General features: G+C 40.8%; 2 protein-coding genes across 6 annotated transcripts in view; both read right to left on the bottom strand.

Moving 5' to 3' along the window:
- adcy2a (adenylate cyclase 2a) overlaps window positions 1-1250 on the bottom strand; it is an 88542-nt gene extending 87292 nt beyond the window's left edge. The window contains exon 1 of one of the 2 annotated variants that reach the window (XM_079693700.1): window positions 663-1250. In XM_079693700.1, coding sequence (XP_079549826.1) covers window positions 663-1205 — 543 coding nt within the window. In that variant the 5' untranslated portion in view covers window positions 1206-1250. The remainder of the gene's footprint in view (window positions 1-662) is intronic. The other variant, XM_079693701.1, reaches the window with a different exon arrangement.
- Window positions 1251-5144: 3894 nt separating this feature from the next.
- Window positions 5145-8415, bottom strand: LOC307045482 (G2/M phase-specific E3 ubiquitin-protein ligase-like). 4 transcript variants are annotated; one of them, XM_079691163.1, is made up of 6 exons: window positions 8320-8392; window positions 7958-8019; window positions 7824-7857; window positions 7657-7721; window positions 7183-7254; window positions 5145-7078 (listed from the first exon to the last, which is right to left on the bottom strand). In XM_079691163.1, exons 2-6 carry the CDS (start codon window positions 7975-7977, stop codon window positions 6745-6747), a joined length of 525 nt encoding a protein of 174 aa, XP_079547289.1. In that variant the 5' UTR covers window positions 7978-8019; window positions 8320-8392; the 3' UTR covers window positions 5145-6744. The 4 variants fall into 4 exon arrangements, 2 of the variants coding, with proteins under 2 accessions (XP_079547289.1, XP_079547290.1); XM_079691164.1 differs by lacking the exon at window positions 7183-7254; XR_013809937.1 differs by lacking the exon at window positions 7958-8019 and having other exon boundaries at window positions 5145-7254; window positions 8320-8415.
- Window positions 8416-23865: the final 15450 nt, after the last annotated feature.

Genomic DNA, 23865 nt, shown 5'->3' with positions numbered 1-23865 from the left:
TGTGTCATTATATTGTGTTAATATGTCATTATGAACACAACATTATTTTCTTTTTCTTTACATCATTTTTATTAAATTAGCTTTGCCTAAATTACATTGAATTTTTTAGATTTAAAGAGCAAATATAACCGTGTCAAAAGAGTGACAGAGGGAAACAGATCTCCTTTCTGTAGTTCAGTCATGCATGCGCTCACACAATAGCTAAACCGCTTATTCCCCCCTCACTTTTATCTCACCCTTCTCCTCGCATTAGTGCTGCGATGAGGACCGCATGCTGCAAGAGTGTGCGTGCATAAAGGTGTTGCACAAGTATGCATGTTTGTATGTGTGCATGAGTCTATGAGGAAGAGGAGCATGTGTATTGTGTTTGACATGCCAGGGGATTTTGGATGTGTGTGTACAAGTGTGTGTGTGTACACACAATTGGCAAGATAGTTGGTGTGACCCTGATTCCTATGCATTCTTGTAAAACATGTGAGAGTTCACAATATGTGTGTGGACAGCACATGTCCACACTGTTCACACAGATAGTACAATAGATAGGATCTCGCTGCACATATTGCCATGCACGTGACCATTATCCTGCTTGTTTGATTACTTGTACTTTTTTTGATTTGCAAAATGCATGTGTGTGAATGTTTGAGTGTAAATGAGAAGCTTACCAGTCCTGAAGCAAAGAACACAGTCAGCAGAGCCAGGCAGGCTCCCATCACTATGAGCAGCAGAAACACAATCAGAGGATGCTGCTGGCTCATACAGTAGTAGGACTCATACAGCCAATCCGGGGACCTGTTCCTCTTATCCTGTCCTCTCCCTCCTCCTTTATCTCCTTCACCAGACTCCCCTGGCCGGTTCAGGAGATACCGCTTCCTCCTTATTGCCTCTTGCCACATGGATCTTGGAGCCGAGAAGGAAGAAGAGGAGGGATGGAAGCTAGAGGGGGCAGAAGAGGTTGTCACTGCTGAGGAATTAGTGGTTTCCACCACAGATGAGTAGCAGTTGCTCTTGTCTGCTCTCCTGCTGTTGTTGTTCCTGTTGAGGACCCTGGTGGGAGAGCTCCTGGTCTCCAGTGTATCCTTTGGTTCCCCCTCCAGCTCCTGTCTTAAGTCCTTCAGGCTGAGACAACTGAGCGCTGAGGCTGAGTCAGAGGCAGCGTGCGCTGGCCGGAGAGGTGGCAAGAACGCACCGAGGGTAGAGCGCAGCATTCTCCTCTTTCTCCTCCTGCCAACATGTTGGAGCGGGAAATGAAGGGGAGCACAGAGACTGAGTGCTCTTTAGAGTGAGAGAGAAAAGTGGGAGGGAAGTGAAGGAGAAGGGGAGGGAGAGAGGGCTAAGGGGGAGGGGAGGAGGATAAAAAAGGGGCAGCAGCAGGGAGAAGGCAAAAAGAGAGATAGAGGAAAAAAGTGATGAGATAACTCCACTGACATTTATGCAGAAGGAACAATGTATCAATGCAATTCAAATAAATGTTGCAAAGTTTAAAAAAAAATAGCAACTGAGCTTCATCCAAGAACTCAATTTTGATATTTTAATCCTGGAGATGATGATGATACTCTGAACTGAGTTAATTCAAAACATCACACCCTATGTTTTTCACTCATCCCCTTCCCTCTCTCCAGCTCTTCTTCCATGCAGTCAGACAGCAGCTTGGTGAAACAGCTCTCAAAAGTCAAAGGTGAACTTTTGGCGAAAAAAAGATTTACGAGTGACTCAGTTTAAAGAAATATAACAAAATAAACAATAGAAGTCATTTACGTAAACAACATTATCTGATTTCATTTAGTTCGTTCAATGCGTGTCAGTACTTGCAGACAGATAAAGCTTGAGTTCATCTTTTATCAAATAAGCAGCTCAGAGAGCAGGGCAAAAAGGTGAACAAAGTCAACAAACACTTGCATACATGCTATATTACTGAATGCACTACCACGCAGTGACGCACAAGCACAGTTAGACACGGCCAGTAAAAACATGATGAAAGTGCTTCTGGCCAAAGGGCTGCTTTTATAAAGATTAATAAATGATCACTTCCAGATTCATCTCTTAAAAGCATGAAGTACCTAATTGAAATGCAGAGTTTACATTGCCAATCTATTATGGCATGAAGCAATTTTTCATAATTGTGCATATTAATTTGTATAAAGAATATTGAATGGATTCTATACGGTGCCATTTGTGCATGCTAATTCATTGTAGGCTAACCTTCCTTTGTGTCAGTAATTAGCCGTACAGTCCCAGAACCTCAAACTACAGATCTACAGACTGTTTGTTCCAAGTTGGTTGTGAGGCTGAGCATAAGTTTGGACCGCTTCTCTTTGCAACATAACTTATGGCTTTTCCTTGATATTGAAGCTATTTATTAGCTATTTATCAAATTCCTTATTGCCTGTAAATAACTCCAAAACATTTAACTAAAAAACAAATAAATGCTGACTTCCTCGTCAAATTAGTTTGGGTCAAAGCACAACAAGTTATTAGGTTTGCCTTTAGTAGACCACTAAGATAACAAAAAACAATTGGTGCTTGAGAGGAGTAAGTGTGTGTGGAGTGTTTTAAATGTACTCTACAGTCCTAAAATGTCCCTACCAAAACACTATGTGTGAAGTTGCTATTATGTAACCCTTGCATAAGCATATTTCAATTGCCACTTATCAAAGACCAGTCAGAATAGACAATGGATACAAAACAGTGTTTGTGGATCATATTTCATTATTACGTGGGAGAAATATTTTACCACATTGAAAAAACTGAAACGTTGTCTTGAATTCAATGTATTGTGTCAACAGATTTAACATAACTGTATTGGGTGAATTGTAAGCAATAATATTAAGTAAAAAAATAATAAAATTAGGTTCAACTTAATTATTATTGCTTTAAACTAACCTAATACAGTTGTGTGAAATGTGTTGACAGTCAACGTTTCAGTTTCGTCAATGCCCTTCACCTTAGTGGTATCTAAGTTTATTTCCTTATTTGTGAAATTATAAAATATCATATCTTGGGTAATTATGTTGGTAGTCACAAGACAGTGACCTTGATAAGTCTCTGCAAATAAAACAAGTGTTTAGCAACATACAAAACATTTGAAATGCCCAAAAGAACTGGGACAACACCGGAGTTAGTACGACTGATAAAGCCTTTAGTATTATTGGTAAAACCTTGTTTGTTTAGTGCAGATCTCTAAAAACCTACTAGGCTGCCACAAACACACATTCAATTAATGAATTGTTATTTCACTGCATTCTGCTGTAATTATTTTTTTTATCTTTCATACTCAGCATCCAGTCTTATCTATATCCTTTTCTCTGCTCCCAGAAAGAACCAATTTTCCCAAGGCGATCATTACAGCTTCATCTAATCTGGTTTAATTAATATAGGCATTTATTTCCCAGATTTTATTATCAATTTAGAACTGAAAGCAAATGTCATAGAATGACACAGCAAATAACTTTGAGAACATTAGCTTTTTACCTTCCTGGACAATGTCAGGTTGGAGATAAAGGGAGTGGAAGTAATGGTTTTAATAAAAGCACTGGTGGACAGCTTTAAATATATAAAGAAAGCAGGAAGAAATGTTCCTACGCTGCTCCACATTGACTTCTGTCTTTCCTCATATTCATACCTTCACGTCACATGTAATTTCTTTCACCACAGCCTTCACCTCTTTTTTCATCCTCACACATTGACCCACTCATTTTCCTTGCCAACCCTGTACTGTTACAATACTATCCTCATCTTGCCCATCTTATCCTAACACCCTTCAATCATTCCCCTCCCTCTAAAAAATCCAACCTACCCCTTTTCTCTCCTTCATTCCACTCTTACTCCCAGGACAACAACCCCCTCCACATCCTGAACCTCAACAACTGTATCCCTTCCCTCATCCAACATTTCCACCAAAGGTTGATTTCTCACATGATTTTAATTTTCCGTGCACTCCTCTCTTCCATGACCTTCATCTCATTCTCCGTATAGGGAAGCTCCATCTCCACCTATACTCTATTGTACACCCCTTATCATTTTCTCTCATCTTTTCTCATGTGCTTCAATATTGTTGGTGTTTTTTGACGTGGTGATGTGTTGTAGGAAGTATTGTTGAGAACAGCATAAGTCGAGTGGAGTTTCTCCAAATATGTTTTGTCTCTCTCCCGAGAAATGCAGCCATGCTTCTTTTTTTTTTATTATAGGACAAAGGCAAATCGGTGAATATTATAGTTGTAGCCTAATTGGTGGGGGCTGGTATCTATAGGAACATCAAGTGTTAGACATGAGTCACTATAATTATTGGAAGCAAGACTGCAGATTCCACCAAAAAGGGACTTTATTTGAATATTAACTTCCCTTTTAACTCTCTAAAGTGGTGAGTCTGCTTTCTTTTCTGAAAATGTAGGCTGTCAAGACTGATTAATCCAAAACCATTTTTTATTTTTCTACTATTACCAAAGCAATCTCTTTTCAGGAGTTGGTCAAACTACTTGCAAATGTAGTCAATCATGGTTATATTTGAATGTTATCTATATGAAATAATAACTTACCAAATAGGACTTAGATCTGGTTGGTTTTTCTATCTTAAATATTTTTGACAATTCATGAAAAGAAGAACCATTGGACCCACAAAAACAATGTGCTACGGTAGAGTGAAGCAAGCAGGACCCAAATGCAGATAATACCTTTATTTCAAGGATAAGAATTAAACTCGGACAAACAGAACACTCCCCGGTGAACTCAGTCACCAACAAAAGACGAACCAACACTGAACACAGGAAGAGACAAGACTAAATACAGGGAGGGGTAATCACGAGACGAGAAACAGCCGTGCAGGGGAGGAGAAACACAAGAGCGACAGGTGAACACAATCAGACAATTAGACACAACAGGGAAACTAACGACAGGGAGGAAAAACACAGGGAGAGGGACCAGACAATACACAAGGAATAAAACATGACAGGGAGAACAGAACAGCAAAATAAACCCAATACAAGACATACAAAACTAAAAACGTGACATAACACAAGAATCGTGACACAATGCTTTTATGTTGTTGTTTTCCTGTATAGAAAAGTGAATATATTTTCATATTTGGACACAGATATTTAATTTTAAAGTAAGTAGACCACAATATATCATTATGGTTCACTTACATATGGTTTTGTAAATTGATAGATAACATTTGTCTTTCCCGATCGCCAAATAAGTGTTAATTTGTGGACTGTCTTATTGAAATAAAAGTATGTGGTGTTGTTCACTTCTGTCCTAAGGTGACAAGAGCTGGGTCTAAAATAAACTGCGAGGGAGGCAGAAGGCAGTGAGATGAATACAAACACATTTGCACATACAAGAGGTAGTGAAGCGACTGCCCTATTGATCTATTCCGGGTTAAATGGAGGTCAAGAAACGAGACACTCTTCCCATAGAAAGTGTACGGTTGCCGGCAGGTGCAAACGCGGAACAACGGTCCAAAACACATTCATTAGCAGGAAACACCTGCAAATAATGAAATGAAAAACAAACAAACCCTGAAAACAAATAGAACAGAAAAACGCTGCATTTACAGAAATTATGCAAACTAAATACAACACACAAACCCCGAAAACAAACGCAACAAAAAACGCTGCAAATACCAAAACAATATGCAAAGTCCAAAGCACGTACAAATCCCAAAACACATACAAAAAAAAATACATTCCGGAAGTGCTCCAGGCCTCTAGGGGGCGCGCTACGTGGAACAGATTGATGTCTGACCAGACATAGAGAGAACGAACAAGAGTGATGGAAATCGGGAGGAAAGAAAGTTCATTTAAGTGGAGAAAGATATAAGAAGGTAAGTTTTGTTTTTATACATAGATCGTCATATTTATATAGCTAGCGTTAGCGTGCCGAACTACTACACCAGCTGAGGAGAGCTTCAGGTGAAGAGAAGATAAAGTGAGGGAAGAACATTGTTAAAAGAGATGACAAATCAAGTGCAGGCAAATAACCCGGACCATAGTGAGTACCGCGGAAAAAGGACATTTGAATTCTTAGCAGTTTGTTTATATGTATATATTTGTGTATAGATGTTGCAACTATACAGAGCTTTAGCAATTGCCTGTAACTATGTTCATGCTAATAAAGCTATTGAATTGAATTGAGAGAGAAAGAGAGAGAGAGAAGTGACAAAATGTGAAGAGGGACAAAGTAATGACAGGATAGTAGTTTGCATTAGACATGCTCAAGAACAAATATAGAGAAGACATTCAAGGAGAGAGAGACAAAACACAGATTCAACGATAAACATAATGTATCTTTCTATTTATTTAGCTAACCACTATTTAGACTGTGTGTTTTTGACTGACTTGATTAAATGGATTTACTACATCAATGTATGTCTTTTTCAGGCTGCCATGTTTAGTCCTTTCTGTGGCCAACTTCTGGGGACAGTTCAAATGTCCTGTGGGTCCTGTGGCAAACATGTACAGTTTTTGGCAGAAGTTGAAGACAACAGTAAGTTCACTTTTTTTTATTGTTTCTGTTTCAAATGCAAGAAATAAGGATTCAACAAAGTACTCTGTTTAGAATACTAATTGGCAGATGCATACACTAGTTATCAGCATGAAGGACACATTTTTTCATTGTCTGTTTATGTGGAATATGTAGAAGCCATCATTAAATTGTGGACCAATGCATTAAATACACAACACAGCTTATATTATACATTCATACTTGTGTATTAGTTCTATCTTTATAGAGAACATTATACATTTAGAATCAGATCTTGAGACAGTGAGCGGCTGGGAAAGTCACACCGCCATGGGGCACAAACAGTTGCTGACGTGATGTTTTCTTCATTCTCAGGCATTCCATAAGGAGGGTCAGGAACTCACGCTTGGGACCACCAGCGTCCCCTCCATCCTCAGTGTGTCCCTCATCATCAGTGAACTTAACTGACGTCTCATGAGAGGGATCGAATGAGGCACCTTTGAAGCCACGGATTGCTCCATCCCACACATTGGCTCTATTAATATTGAACCTGTTGCAAGATGAATTTGGTCTTTTCGCAGAGAGTTTTGCAACAATGTCCTCCGCAGTCAGGTATTCTGTGCTGGGAAAGACAAAGTGATGTATTGTAACATTAAATGATGAAGCTTGTAATAAAATTTACAGTATAGAATAGAAAAACTAAGTGGTAATAGTAACAATTAATACCTTTGCTCCATTTTTTCTTCTGGCCCAGACTGGCTATCAATAATGATAAGTGCATACACATTTGTGTAGTTGCTGCAGTGAGAACACAGTTGAATAATTATTTTCAAATATATAATATATGCATGACAGTCATATTTACAAAAGGATGTCGATCCTCTTCCTGTTTTTCCAACACATTGGTTTCTAAACTGACAACAGTACTTGTGTCATAGTCCTGCACAATCCTTGTAAACATTTGAAAAGAATGCAAGAAACAATATCTGATCTTTGAAAAATATTTGTGGGTATTTTTGGTATCATCTTCACTAAGATGTCAGATATTGTGGGTGTCATTTGGAAATGTATGAAAGTATAATTGTTCTGCTTCGTGGCAATGTTACCAACTGTGATTGGAGGCTATACAAACAAACACATGTACAAATAAAGATACACACCAAACAACTGTGTCACGATCCAACTGTCAACACCGTTTACCTATAGAAGTGGTTCTGACCCGGGGCAGACTGGACCTCTTCCTGGAATGGGGTTGGTGCTCCATCCTATTTTTACCCAGGAAATAAGTGCACACAAAGGGATTTATTGATTTCATGTAAAACAAATTCAAACCTACATGGTATAATTACATTTTTAATAAGTCTTACCCGATCAGACGCTGGTTGTGGGTGCCTGAGAGGTCTGATAAAGGTAAACAACAAATATATTCAAACTACTGTACTGTTAAAACATTCTGCTTCTTGTGGCACAACATAATATGTTGACCATGTTTTATTTTTACCCTGGCAAACTGTTGTCCATTCGTGGAGTGCTCACTTTTGGAACATTTGGAATGTCCCACACCTGCATACACACAAATGACTGACTGAAAAAAATTGTATTCACTTTAATTAAGAATAAATGCCACGATAAATCCAAACTGACAGAGGTACATTATATTGTTGACCGTCATTTAACTCTAACATTAGGATTTACATTGGGGCACAATAAACCAACTCCTCTCTGCACCTATAATATATCTATTTGATGTCAAGAGTTACATTTAGGTGCACAGTGTTGTCTCTTGACTTGCAAACTCTTTTACCAAACAAGCTAACGCTAGCTGGGTAAATATGACGCTCTTTGTATCAAAACAAAACTTACCTTCTTATATATCAACTTTTTCCACTTCGATCAACTTTGTTTCCTCCGGCTTCAATTTCCATCACTCTTGTTCGTTCTCTCTATGTCTGGTCAGACATCAATCTGTTCCACGTAGCGCGCCCCCTAGAGGCCTAGAGCACTTCCGGAATGTTATTTTTTTGTATTTGTTTTGGGATTTGTACGTGCTTTGGACTTTGTATATCGTTTTGGTATTAGCAGCGTTTTTTTGTTGCGTTTGTTTTCGGGGTTTGTGTGTTGTATTTAGTTTGCATCATTTCTGTAAATGCAGCGTTTTTTGGTTGTATTTGTTTTCAGGATTTTCAGGAGCTGTTTCCTGCTAATGTGTTTTTGGCCGTTGTTCCGCGTTTGCACCTGCTGGCCACCGTAAATGTGTGTGTGTTATATATACACCACCCACACATGCATAAACAAACAAACAAACAAACAAACACACAAACAAACACACACACAAACACACACACCCCGACACACACACACACACACACACACACACACACACACACCCACACACACACACACACACACACACACATATTCCGTTTGCACTGGCAAAGACTGCTCCAGAAATATTTCCAAACAGCTTTGAGTTGTCAACACATCATCAAATAACAGCCCTGTTTTCTTGTTAATTCTAAGAAAAATTGTAAGTTAGGAAATCCTAAGGTGCAGAGAACTCAATTTCAATCACAAAGTGCCCATCACTGAAGTTTACTTAACTCTCTGGAATGCTGGCCAGCGCGGCAGCTCCATTGTAGAGAGCACTAAGGAGGTAAAGGACTTTTTTATATATATGCAACAAACAAAAAAGCATAATAAATTAAGTGCCATTAAAAGCATATTTGTATTTAATTGTTTGTGCATGTTCTGCAATTGTTTTGTCAAGAACAATCAGACACAGAAAGTACATGCCTACTACATCAACCTTTTTGTAATGTCAGTCCATCTATTTGATGTATCTTAGTATTCCACATTACAGCCTACTATGGTCTCTACAGAGACTCGTCTAATTCTTTTTTTTCTGACTGTCTACAAATCTCATCTGATATAACCTAGATCTTAAGATAGACTCCTCTATTTTCAGTTACACAAATACATCCTTTGAACCCCTCATTGTCTGTGCATACCATTTTAAACTGTCAGTGTGTCTAACTGAGACCACATTTTTGCATGCATGATTAGTGATGATAGCATGATTCGTTAAAACCATTATAAGTGGAAAATAAAATGAATTGCTGGTCCTTTGGATTCAGGTCAACTGGATATTCTAAACTGACCAAAGGTGTGCCATTTGTATGCGCATATGCATAAAATACGAACTTGAATGCATACATGTGTGCATAATGCACAGACATACACTTTTAAACGGGGTAGACTGTCAAGAAAAGACAAAACCTCAAATGTGCTTGTAACATCTTAAATATAACAGGTTTACTATGAGAAGGATTGGCAAGGACTATTGATAAGAAGAAAGAATCAAAGAGCAGTCATGTTAGCGGTGGAGATTTCGAATTTCTGCTGCCATAATTTTCACACTGGTTCTTTTGAAAATGTCTTTAATTAATATCAGGTTTTCTTCATGGCTCCAGGGGGAAAGGCCATCATTCACAGCTCATTCTGCCTTCACCCTGGCCCTTCACTAATCAGGGGCTCATTTTCGTTCATTTCAGCGCCCTGTACATTGTTATTACACCCTCCATGCGGTAAGCTGAACCTTTATTTTGAGACATTTGTGAGGGAATGTGTTTGCGTTATTATCACTGGCTGTTACTCTTTGAAATGTAAAGACTCTGCATGCTCTACTTTGTGCTACTGACAGAATGAGAACAGCTGGATTGGTCATGGGTCTTATCTTTCTCTTTCTGCACAAAGGGAGAGCAATCAGCTGCTGCCCTTTACAGTATCCTCTCTCCATCCTTCTCCATTGTTCAACCTGCTCCGTTTCTTAGTGTTTGTCCTCTTTCCCTTGACAGCCCTCTGCTAGCCTTTCTCTCACCTCTCACTGTCATCCCTTTCCCTGTTCTTCTTATCCTCTCATTTTCACGTATGTTACCCCAATTGGCTGCCAGGAAATTCGGGTGTATACAGCTTTGTTTCCTGAAACAGGGGGCAACTCTATTACAGGGTTTTACAATTTGTGGCACATTTTTTTGGAACAAGATCGGAGAATGACAATCAAAAAATGTCTCTTTTTTCATAGGTTTTCTGTTAGCAGCTGCTTTGAATTAGCTTATTATTTGAGATTCATAGTCTGCCTTTTGACATGAGCTCCAAAGTACACACACAAGGGTTGAAATTCTGAATTCCAAACTGACATATTTTTGACCTGTGTACAATGTACTCCATCATTGTGTGAAAAGGATAGCAAAGACTAGGGTTAATAACTGTATAGGTTGTTAATCATCTTCGAATAAAACAAAGTTAAGCTTAAAATGAGAACTGCGCTGCACACAGATAAATCGATCACACCATCAAGGCCTACCATTAATTGTTTCTACTTTTGGGTGTCAAGGTACATGACAATGGCTGTGATTACAATGTGTGTGTGGCTTTCAAATTGCAAGTAATGGCTATAGCAATGATCCCTAAATCAATGCCATCGTGTGTGGTCCAGAGAATTGCAGGAGTATGACGGTACTTACAATTCAAATAAAAATAAACGTACACTAATGCAGAGTGTGTTTCTACATTTATTTCACCAAATGTATCCAGTGGTGGCTTCAGGGCAGTGTCGGTGATTTCCTGCTTTTATGCCATGACTGTTTTGGGTAAGAGTGTTGGCTCCTTTCTCTAAAGGTATTGTATAAGAGATGCTTATCTGTGTGAACATACAATATAGCCCTGACATGCTAGTTACCTTAGCAACGTATTTATTGCTGTGGCTAGATGACCTCCTTAGAGTGCAATATACGTCAAACAGTCAATGAATGAATACAACTGAAGGTCCACAGGAGGTACACTCAAAGAATAGACTTCCGATTTCCATGAAAAGCCCATAAGTGAAGAGAGCTTAATCAGGTCAAAAGGACTATGTTAAAAGGCACCAATTACCAATGTCCAGCTTGTTCCTACTGGTAAAAGATTTAGAGTTCCCAAGGTCAGACTGAACCACTACAAATACTCACTCCTGCCTATTTCATTTAATTTCAAACATTTATTTAACCAGGTGAATCCCATTGAGATCATCGATCTCTTTTTCCAGGATTTTCGTCATTTCTCTTGCAAAGCAGGAGTCTTTAGAGAGAAAGCACCAGAGCTTCTTTCATTGTAGATATTTGATTCTAAAGGTTTTTAATTTGTAACTAAGTCTAAATGTGTTGAATGCATAAATGAAAGTTTGAATAATGCAACAAAACTAATTAAAAGAAAAGTAATGAAAAAAGAATAGCCAACAGGTCGAGGGCTGCCACATTCACACGTCTGTGTATATTTTAATGTTGGGGTTTTTCTTGTTTGTGTTTGTGTGTGTGTGTGTGTGTGTGTGTGTGTGTGTGTGTGTGTGTGTGTGTGTGTGTGTGTGTGTGTGTGTGTGTGTGTGTGTGTGTGTGTGTGTGTGTGTGTGTGTGTGTGTGTGTGTGTGTGTGTGTGTCTCTACTATGGTCTCTGTAGAGATCTGTAGAGACCATAGTAGGCTGTAATGTGGAATACTAAGATACATCAAATAGATGGACTGACATTACAAAAAGGTTGATGTAGTAGGCATGTACTTTCTGTGTCTGATTGTTCTTGACAAAACAATTGCAGAACATGCACAAACAATTAAATACAAATATGCTTTTAATGGTACTTAATTTATTATGCTTTTTTGTTTGTTGCATATATATAAAAAAGTCCTTTACCTCCTTAGTGCTCTCTACAATGGAGCTGCCGCGCTGGCCAGCATTCCAGAGAGTTAAGTAAACTTCAGTGATGGGCACTTTGTGATTGAAATTGAGTTCTCTGCACCTTAGGATTTCCTAACTTACAATTTTTCTTAGAATTAACAAGAAAACAGGGCTGTTATTTGATGATGTGTTGACAACTCAAAGCTGTTTGGAAATATTTCTGGAGCAGTCTTTGCCAGTGCAAACGGAATATGTGTGTGTGTGTGTGTGTGTGTGTGTGTGTGTGTGTGTGTGTGTGTGTGTGTGTGTGTGTGTGTGTGTGTGTGTGTGTGTGTGTGTGTGTGTGTGTGTGTGTGTGTGTGTGTGTGTGTGTGTGTGTGTGTGTGTGTGTGTGTGTGTGTGTGTGTGTGTGTGTGTGTGTGGAGGTTAATGCCCTCCGCACCCTGGTGGCCTGGGGAGACCATGGGAGAGACACACGACAGCACACAGATGAGACTTCCTGTTCAATTAACATGTGCTCAATGCTAAATGCTCAATGCTGCTGCTGACTTGGTTAGTAGAAAAAAAAAAGACAAAGAGAAACCTACGTGGGTCTACACACGGCGACTCGAAATGGACCGAGAAAACAAGTCTCTCCCGAAAACCTTTTTTTGTTTAGGCCAAACCTGACCTTTTTTTTTCACCTCTGATCTGCCCAGCAACAGTGGGAAAACCCACTAAAGGGTTTACCAATTGGATCAAATATAAAAGTCAGCCGAATTAGTGTTGATACTGCGAGGAGACGTATTTGTGAGGATTTGCAGTTCTATTTCGTACATGGCTTCGCCCTCTAAGGCTATCGCTATTGGGTAATCCCCCTGCGCACCCGTGCAGCACTGAAAACACTTGTAGTCCACGCCCGCCCGCAAGGTGGGCCCCCCCCTCGGGCTCCCTTCCGGTATAAATAGGAAGGAGGCCCGACAATCTGCTCCCTCTTTTCTTCAGCACCACGTTAGACTGAAGCACTGATCGAAGAAGCAAACATGAGTAACAATTGTGTAAGAGATTGTCCCTCATGTGGCTCGGGGTACATCATGAGCTATGACCCACATAACATGTGCGAGTCCTGCCTGGGGTCTGAGAACGCGGCTCTAACCCAGCAGGCGGCATGTGCTCATTGTGCCCGTCTTCCTCTGGTCGACAGACAGCGAAGAGCGGACGCTCTCGCTGCTGCGGCCGAGGAGGACGATTGGCCCATCCCGGTTTACGAGGCCGCGGACGAGCGCATCGTGTTCCTGGAGCCGAGTGCCGGGCAGGAGTCGGACGACTCCTACCCTGCCTCCCGCCACGGTTCACCGTTTGGTTCCCGCCTCCCTCCTCTCCCCCAGACCGGGGAGACAGAGTCGGAGCAGGGTGCCAGGTTGGCGGCCGAACGCACGGTTCCAAACTTCTCCGCTGCCACAGCGCTACCAGCGATAGGTGGCATTTTAGGGGAACTGCCGGAGATTATTAGCAAGGCGGCTGCCTGCAAAAATCTCCCCGTTCCCCTGGCTCAGGAGAAGTGTGTTTCTCACGGGTGCAGACGGTCAGGAGTGACCCGATCTGGCAACGTTTTCCCACCATCAGGACGTACCAGGAGGGGTCGTCGGCAAACCTGAGGGCCCTGAAGGCTTCGGTGGCCACATTTGTTCCCCTCACCAAGGTGGAGGGGTTTACAGATGCGGGCTTCCCAGCCACCCCTTCTCTGGATCCGAGCCTGACGGCGTTTTTCGGGGTAAAACAGGCCAACTTGATTGCTGGACGGCTTCCTACGGAGCCCAGTTCCAGTTCCACGCCATGGTGGAAACCATGAAGACGGCCGCAGAACAAGCGGACGACATTCGCCAGCACGTCAGCTGGCTTCAGCCTGCTCAGCGTCCGCAGCAGCACCAACGCTCGCAGCAACCGCAGCGCCCCCGGCCACAGCAGCGGCAGAGGCCGCAAGCGGAGAGATCTGTCAGTGTTCCACATGCTGACGATCAAACAGGTGCTGGAATGTGTTCACCAGGATGTAGTTTTATCTGGACGACCTGCTATTGCTGGCTCGCTCCAGGGAGGAAGTCGCTTTACAGACGTTACATCTCGTTCGCATCTGTCAAAGCCTAGGTTTTCAAAATGAATTTGAAGAAGAGCTGTCCTCTTCCCTCTCAGATATCCATTTATCTGGGAGTGGAATTAAACTCAGTCAGCAGAGCGCGGCTCTCGCGGCAGCGAGTGGAGGAACTGACAGCTCCCTCTCCGGCTTGTCACATCCCGCAGGCCCTCTCCGTGATACAGCTGCTCAGCTGGTCACGTGGGGATCCACTGTGTGTTCTGGGCGCGCACACACGTTGCTCTCATCAGAGCAATGTATATTCCCGGCTAATTGAACAGAGGGGCTCGCAGAATGCAGCAGTCGTTTTATGCGAGGAGTACGAAGACCCAGACCTGTGTCACGCGCACTGGCGCCTCAGTGGGATTTGGCTTTGGTGTTACGCGCACTAAGCAAATCCCCATTTGAACCTTTGGACCAGGTTCCCCTTAAACTGTTGTCAGCCAAAGTAGTATTACTTTTGGTTCTAATAGCAGCGAGAAGGGTGAGTGATTGTCTGCTCTCTCTGTGGCTCCGTCATGTCTCCCGATCCAAGAGAAGGCAGTTCAGCTGTTTTACGCCCTAACCTGGCTTCATGCCTAAGGTCATCACAACTCTTTAGGTCAAGAGTTATCACCTTGGATGGCTTATTCCCCCCTCCTCACAGGTTGGGGGAAGAAGCCACGTCTCATCTCCTCTGTCATGTGCGCGCGCTGTCCTGCTAGTGGCGCGCGCGGCTGCTTTGCGCCGTTCTCAGCGCCTGTTCGTGCACTATAGAGAGCGCTCGTTAGGGCAGCCTCTGTCTGCACAACGGCTGTCACACTGGCTGTGTGAGGCTGTGTCACAGGCATATGTCTCCTCTGGGGTGGATCCCCCGGAGAACATCATTGCGCACTCCACCAGAGGAATGTCCTCCTCCACGGCTTTGCACGGAGGAACGTCAGTGGAAGACATTTGCACTGCTGCATCTTGGTCTTCCCCCTGTTCATGTATTCAATTGTATTTGAGGGATGTCTCGCATTCCTCTCTGACGCACCCTGTACTGAGCGTCCTGTCAGAGTGAGTGACGTCAGGGATCCAGCTGTGCGCCTCTCTCCTGCCTCTCGGCACGCGGAGAGCGGCCCTTTTTTCCCTCTTATTTGAGGGATGTTTCCTTTTTTCCCTCTTATGAGAGGGATGTTTCCTTCTTTTCCTCTGACACATTTTTGGTACGGAGTGTCTTGTATAACAATACTCATAGAAGCTGGAGTTACAGTAGGTATATTCAGTTCTCCCTCCTTCTCCTCCTCTTTGTTTTATGTTTGTTATTGTCTGTCTGTCTGTGTGTCTGTCTTCCTGGCTGGGTGTGGCTGACCCACTTCTGTTTCCCGCCAACTCACCTCCTCAGCTGTGGCTCATCATCCGGATTACACTAATCACCTTCACCTGCATATATACCCGATTCCTCCATCCAGTATTCACCAGTTCGTCAGTTAACCACGCTGGTAAACACGACTTTGGTTAAACAGTTTTGTGCATCTACTCTGTTTGTTTCTGCTACTTACCTGTGATCCCTTTGTCCAGTATCCATCTGCCTACTCCTCTGCCTGCCACGTCCAGCCTCCGACTCCTCGTCTGAGTTTCCTCCGTGCTTCCACCCACACCAGCTCGAACCTGTCTGCTCTCGCCAGCTCTGGATCCCCGGCTCTCCTCGCCTGTGTTCCTTCGTGCATCTCCGCACCTCCGCTGGTAACAAATCCTGGCCCGGATTATATGGACGTTAATCCCTCCGTTATTCTCCGTAGGATTTATTGGTTTAATAAACCTTTTTACAGACTAAACTCTGTGTCCTCTACCTGGTGTTCAGCATTTGGAGTTCAGTCCTGTAAGCTCGTGAGAGCGTTACAGTATTGTGTGAAAAGAAATGTAAGATGTTGTTTAATTACTTATATATTTATGATCCACGTCACGTTTTCAGTTTTGGCGGCAGTTCCTCATGTTTGTCTAGAAGTCTTCTCAGCAGGGCTCTATAGAGAACTACGGCAGGTATGTAATATTTAATGTAGCCGAACCGTGTATTACAATGCCGTTATGTGATGACTTTCAAAGAGAAAAGCAAGCACACTCGGAATAAAGTATTTTATTTTTAAAAAATGTTTTAGGATTTCACATCGCATAAACCCCAAATCCCGGCGTGCATTGCGGCTAAACCATCCATTCATCGAGCTGGGGATCTTGCCTATGTCTGTTTCTGGTTTCGTTTATGACGGATGTATTTTGTTATACACACATTCCTTCACATTTAACTTTACATTAAAGTATTTCGTGAGGCCTTCTCAAGTTAAATATAACTACTGTTGTAGTTGAAGAGTTTGTAAATTAACATGAACCGAAGCTGTTGCCTGGCAACGCAATCGCACAACGTCACATCCGTTGATTCCACATCCACATGCATGGATTAACATCGATTTAATACATTAATGTAGCCTTTGTTTCCGCTAAAAGAGGTGTCGACCAGCTGGGGCAACAAGAAAATCGGCGTAATCGAGTGTGACTTATAAAAAATAAATCATTATTATATTAATATTGACAATAACAACTGACCGTCGGGGTAGCATTTGCTTAGCATTTCCGGGTATTTCTCCACTGGTTAACATGGGTTAACAATACCGTGTAACTGTCACGTTTGAAGGGACGACATCGTGACATCTTCACGTCTCCCAGCATGGTAAATCCTCACATGTTCACGTCTTGCCGTGATACCGGGTTGGTCCTAGCACTTGGCACATTTAACAAAACCACAGCATGAGATCTCAGGCAATAGCTACTTTCAATTCACCGTGTGATCAGAGACAATTATGTGAGATGGTAGTTTACCTAACATGGCTTTGTAGATCGACATGAACCAGCGACTGAGCCTCAATTATCAAGCCAGATACCAAGGTATTTATAAAAGGCAACCACTTCAAGTACCTGTCCTTGCGTAGTAACAATATCCAAAGTGGTCTCCGGTGTCTTTTTGGCTTTTGAAAATAGCATTACCTTAGTTTTATCAACATTTAAAATAAGCTTAAGCTCAGAGAGCTGAGTCTGAATAATATTAAAAACAGCCTGTAATTTAACAACAGCCTCCTGAATGGAGGGACCTGCACAGTACATCACAGTATCGTCCGCATAAAAATTCAAAGTAGCTTTATCCACATTTTGACCTAAACTGTTGATATAGATGGAGAATAAAAGTGGACCTAAAACAGAACCTTGGGGAACACCATTTGTAATGTTTAACCACTCAGAAGAGAGCCCAACAAAATGAACACATTGGGGCCTTTCAGAGAGGTAGTTCACAAACCACCCCACTGCATGGCTGGATATGCCAATACTGGCCAGCCTCTGCTTCAGGATAAGGTGATCGACGGTATTGAATGCTTTGGAAAGATCAATAAACAGAGCTGCACAACTCTGCTTTTTGTCTAAGATATTAGCAAAATCATTCACCACTTTCATTGTCGCAGTGATGGGGCTATGTTGCTTTTTGAAACCTGACTGATGTTTACATAGGATGTCATTTTTACATAAAAACACCTTTACCTCTTCACTCACTAGGCTTTCAAGAACCTTGGCCAGAACTGACAATTTAGAGATGGGTCTATAATTATTTAATAAAGTGGCCTCCCCTCCTTTTAGTAAAGGCAGGACATTAAGCTGACTTCCAAACTTTTGGAATTGTGTTTGTGCTGAGGGAGAGGTTAAAAAGAGAAGTAAGAGGTGTTGCAATAAAATCTGCAGCTATCTTTAAAAAGAAATGTTATATGTTGTCCGGGCCAGACGGCATGGAGGTAGTAGCTCATTACGCATTTCACCGGTGGATAACGATTTAATGGCTTTCAAAAATGTTCTAGGATTATTCAGGTTTTTGTGTGGTAACTGATAGATAATACTTAGACTTAGCACTTTTGATTTGCGATATGAAGCTATTTCTTAGCTGCCTAAAACAAAGCCATTCTACCTCTGAGCCTGATTGCCTAGCCTTTGCCCAGGCCTTGCTTCTCTCATGTAGGAGACTTGACAATTCAGCAGAAAACCAAGGATTGTCTTTTCCCTTCACTCTAAATGTACGCAGGCCAGGGGTGCATGTCTATCAATAATTTCCATAAAACCAAGATAAAAATAAGGTCATGCAGTTTCAACATCAGCACAGATCGATTTTTCCCCAGTCAAAACCAAACATCATGTACAAAACCCTGCTCCACAAAAAGTGTTTTATTTCTCTCTTTATGATAATGTGAGGTTTACCCTTTTGGACCTTTGTGTCCCTAATTGTGGCTACAACACAGTGATCACTCAGATCATTTGCAAATACTCCCACAGATGAGTATTTATGGGGAACATTAGTTATATTACTTTTCAAAACTCTAATGTAATGTTTGCCTCTGCAGCTGTTTGTCTACATGTGTTAATATGTCTTCTACTGTGTAGTATGTATGTTTTTTGTATGTTTTTCGAACTGCTTAACAGAGTGTAGATCAAATGTTCTTATGGGGACAATAAGGTATATCGTGTAAACGGAAAATAACTTAAAGTCAATTAAAAACATATACGTTGTGCAAGCTTATGTAGAAATGGATAATGCCTTCATAGGTTGACAGGAGAATACAATGGACAAAGTATGCGGTACAAACATTACCTGCTCAAATAAATACGCCTGTCTGTAAACCATCTGCACTGTTCGATTTAATTTGCATCCTTACCTTGCCGGAGAAAGGACCCAACAAGATGTGTGCGTTTTAGCATTTGCATAACGGAAGGAGTCAGGAATAATAAAGGTTTTTATAGGTTTTTGGTATTAATGAATGTAGATTTTTAGGATATATTTAAATGTATTAGGTCCCTTACAAAATGTTCTGAAACCAAGCAATGTTCTTTCTCTGAGTAACATTGTTTGAATTGTAAATTAGTTTCAACATCAAAACTATTAGAGTGTATGAAAACAGTCTTCCTTTAGTAATATTTTCAACATTAAATCTCATCTGGGGGTTAAAGAAAATGTAATGTAATAATGTAGGTTTGAAAGTCATTAGACAAATTGTGTGTTAATTAATACATTTCTCATGTCTACCTGAAATTATTTATTTATTTGTATCACTTAACACTATTTATTTATTTTATATTTGAACCAGCACAGGTTGATTTCCTGGCCACTGCAACAAGCTGTGAAAACTACATAGACATTTGATCATCTCACAAAGATCCTAACTGCAAGTAGTTACAAACAGCTGCCAGTAGTGGCTGGAAAAAGGGAGATAAAGAAAACTGAAACAGTGAAGAATGAGCTAAATAATGTAATTATGTGTGGAATTATTACTATGAATAACCTCTTTCACATTACACCAAGTCGTTCCAACTATTGTTAAAATCAATATATTAATAAGACCAGCTACAAATGTGTGGTATTTTGATAAATATTACAACATGATTATATCATCTTAATGTTCACACCACCTGCTGTGGCAATATGACAAGTCTCAGTGACAAGGCAATAAATTGCCTGTCTCTAAGATGTATTCATATTCCACACATTTCCCAGAAATGTGACAGTTACATGTTGCTGTATTGTGTTAAGACAAAAATATATTTTTGAGGACTGGTGCAGCACTATGGCCTTCTAGCTATGGCAGCACAAAGCCCTTTTCTTGCAATGTTCATTTGACAGTTGTGACCCGTGTATCAGCAGCAAACCATTTTGTTCTAATGATCTGACAGCCAGCGAGCAGTGCATAAAAAAGAGTATTTCAAAAGAGAACATCATTGAACAAGGATCTTTGAAACCACTTTCATGGCATTTCTACATTGATAAAGCACTGAGAGAGAATGACTTCCAAAAGTGCGCACTAACCAGATTCAAACCCACAAAAGAGCAAACACTTGGTGCAGTTATCTTGTTAAGCCTCTGTGCTTCAGTGTCCAGATGTCCTCTGCATGGAGAATCAACTTGAATACTATGCTATATTAGTGGGCAAGCTCAGCTCTAGTTGCATAGGGCTCTCATCTCATTGTGTCATTCTTATCAGAGCACTATCAACCATTACTCTGTCAATCCATGAACTGCTGCCATGCTGCATGCTTTTCTCAGCCGTTTGTGGAGATAAGACGTGTTGTGCTTCCCCTGGCTAATGTTTCCAGGAAAGGGTACAGAACTCTACTGTGTTGTCAAAAATTAAGACACAAGAATGATGCATCATATGTAATACTGTTAAATCATTAATGAGGAACATAATAGCAACTATGACTTGGAAGTAAAAGTTTTTTCCGTATACAAACACTTTACAGCACATGTGTCAAACTCAAGGCCCGGGGGCCAAATCAGGCCCTTGGTGGATTTAATTTTCGGCCCGCAGGATAATTTCTAATTACTATTAGATCTGGCCCGCCGGTATATTTTGCACGCATACCTTCACTCAATCCTTAGGGTTTCCTCAGCTCAGAGCCTGACCCCAAACATTGATGAACTTGCACCCAAGATGAGACGCCAAGTATCTGCTTGAACTAGCATCACAGAGCAGCACACTGAGTTTACATGGATGTTTCCTTCTGCACTTTATCTCTCACGACAACAGGGCATGTTTTTTTTTTTTAGGGAAATAGTTTTTTGAAGCTGTTGTTGGCCTGTGGAAAAATGTAATCATAAGAAATGACTCTGGAAAAGCTGCAGATAGAGCCATAAGAAATGAATGCAACTGATTATTTAATGTGTAATGTTGTCTTTAAAGGCAATAATTTAAGCTTTGTTAGTTCCAGGTTTAATATGTACAATAAGTTATTTTCAATACGTTTTGTAATCAACATTGAACCAGTCCGGCCCTCGACTAGTACACATTTTTAGACGTTGGCCCACTTTTTTTTTGAGTTTGACACCCCTGCATTACAGGATGTATGCAAACAACATGCAAGCCTTTATTAAACATAATGAAAGTGCCTTTCAGAAAAATCACCCAGAGTCTATTCACGTCACTTCTATTCACAAGTCTAATGTATATTTCAAATTGACTCTTGAATGCAATCCTCATGAAATAATTAATTATGAACAGAGACAAAATATCAATTGGAAGACTGAAGGCACCTTAGACAACATGTGTACAGTATGTTGTCTAAGTCCAGAAAAATGCAACCAAAACATATATTTAAAGGGTCAATCATTTTTGTTATTGGAATTCATTTACTGAAACCCCATTTAAATAGAGAAAGTAGTGATATATTCACCATGCCACATGCATCACAGCATATAAGAGTGTGTGACAGAAAACTGACAGCACGCACACAGAGTTTGATGTTTCCTAAAATACTGCATGCAGCTGACTGGCAATATGTGGAGTAGAATGCGTTAATGAACAAGGTCTGTAATTAAAGCCTTATCGTCATCTAAGGGTCTCGAGTTCTGGTGATAGACATGACAACCAGGCTGAGATGTTAGGCCGTGTACAGATTTAGCCTCCAGCCATCATCACCTCTTAAACAGCAAGAGAAGTGTGGAACAAGTTCACTTCACATTTGTCCAACTTCTCAAGCATCTATCCATCTCATTTTACTTTCAAAAGACTCAAATTACATATTTATTCTATGGAATTTAACTGATTTGGTTAACTGTAAAAAAAAAACACATAAATTCTAAATATAACATTGTTCCGTAATCAGCAAAAAGCTAATTTATAACACATACAATCACTATAGATACTATAGATCAGATACAACGTTTTAATGACTTTCCAAGCAGTCCTTAAAAAAAGATATTAAAAGCTGCCCTCCCTTATCAAAAACTGCCAGGAGTTTGATGAGTATTTCCATATATTTATTTGATCTTTTAATCTGTTGCCTTGTAGTGTGTGGGACAGAGAGGAAAATTAGGAAATTAAAAAGTCATCCGCTGCTGTCATAAAATCTTTTTTATAATGACACTTGAGGAAGATCTGGATCGTTGACAAGGAATATTAATCTTCCAACGTTCAATTTACCTGTCACTGTCCTCCAGTGTCCCAACACTCCAGGCTATATTCAACCCGGTTGTCAAACTGAAATATCCCTCTATTTCACACTATGATGCCTTTAATCTCACCCAAGACCTTTCAATGAGGTTGGAGCTAGTAGCAATAAACAAATCTGAATGCACTGTTTATTTGATGTACTGCTGATGTGTACAACAGTCGAATGGGCCAGCAAGACCATTAAAGTTCTTATACATCCAGTTACAATGCTTTATACTCTGTATGCAATATAAATCCCCCCCCTCTGTATAAGAATCGTGATTGCTTCCATGCCTCGGAAATAAAATGTCACCAGCCATGACACATTATGGGTAGAGCTGTACAACAATGTTAGAGTAAATCTGATTAAAGGACATTATTTAAATCTTAAGCCACAATATTATTACCTTATAAAGTTTCTGAATGTGCTAGCAAACAGGGACTTATGCTGACATCCACTAAGTGCAGAGCAATATTACAATATATACATAGTCTAGTCATGTGTGGGCCCACTTAATGAACATAAGTTCAAAAATAGCTTTTAGTCACGACAAATTTCTGAGGGAAATCTGTCCTGCTTCAGCTGCTAAATGCTCCACTTTGTCTACCAGAATGTTTTCTAATTTTGTGTGCCATTTGATGCGGGTAGAGGGAGGACACTGATTTTTAAACCTTTTCTTTTTTAAAGCGGATGTCTGCTGCTGCTGGAAATTATGCTTTTTCATTTAATGTTGTGCTGTTCATTTAAAAGGAAACCTCTTTAGTAACGGTTCATAACTGCAAGTGGAAATTCCCTGGTCGACTATCAAGTCCGTTCCGAGGCATCAGTTGCAGCTTGTTATTTCACAAATGTTGACAATTCCCTGTAGTACCTAACGCTAGGCTATTCCCTGCATGACGTAATTGATGCCAAATGTCCATCTTTTCCTGATCCATTGGCTTTGTTGTTATAATCATGAATAATGAGCAGCATGTTACTTCACTCGAATAAGAGTATCCACGACTTGTTGACGATGTAAGCTGTCACTCATCAGATGCCAGCCAACATTAGCATGCCTGCCAACTCAGGAACATTAGGATTTTTTTTCCTCTCCTGGCTTTTGAAATCTTTATTTATGTAGCCCATTGCATTCCAACAAAAATAAAATGTGTTTGGAAGAAGAGCAATAGAAGCACACACACACACACACACACACACACACACACACACACACACACACACACACACACACACACACACACACACACACACACACACACACACACACACACACACACACACACACACACACACACACACACACACACACACACACACACACACACACACACACACACACACACACACACACACACACACACACACACACACACACACACACACACACACACACACACACACACACACACACACTTGTGCTTTGAGCAATTGACGGCTTAATTCAGGGGAATTTTTGCATCTTTCGGGGAGGTAAGTTCATCCCTTATGAATATCCGAAGGTCATGGGAAAGGTGAAGGGTTTTTTATGTAGGATTGAACACAACTTAACTTAAAAGGGTGAGTGTAGCAAAAAGTAAGCACTATAATACACAAGCAGAATAGCTTTCACCACGATGTAAG

Source organism: Notothenia rossii (genome assembly GCF_949606895.1).
Source record: "Notothenia rossii genome assembly, chromosome: 7".
In the NCBI taxonomy this organism is placed as follows: domain Eukaryota; kingdom Metazoa; phylum Chordata; class Actinopteri; order Perciformes; family Nototheniidae; genus Notothenia; species Notothenia rossii.
The sequence above is the reverse complement of the archived record's forward strand: the minus strand, read 5'-3'. Positions and strand labels throughout refer to the sequence as shown.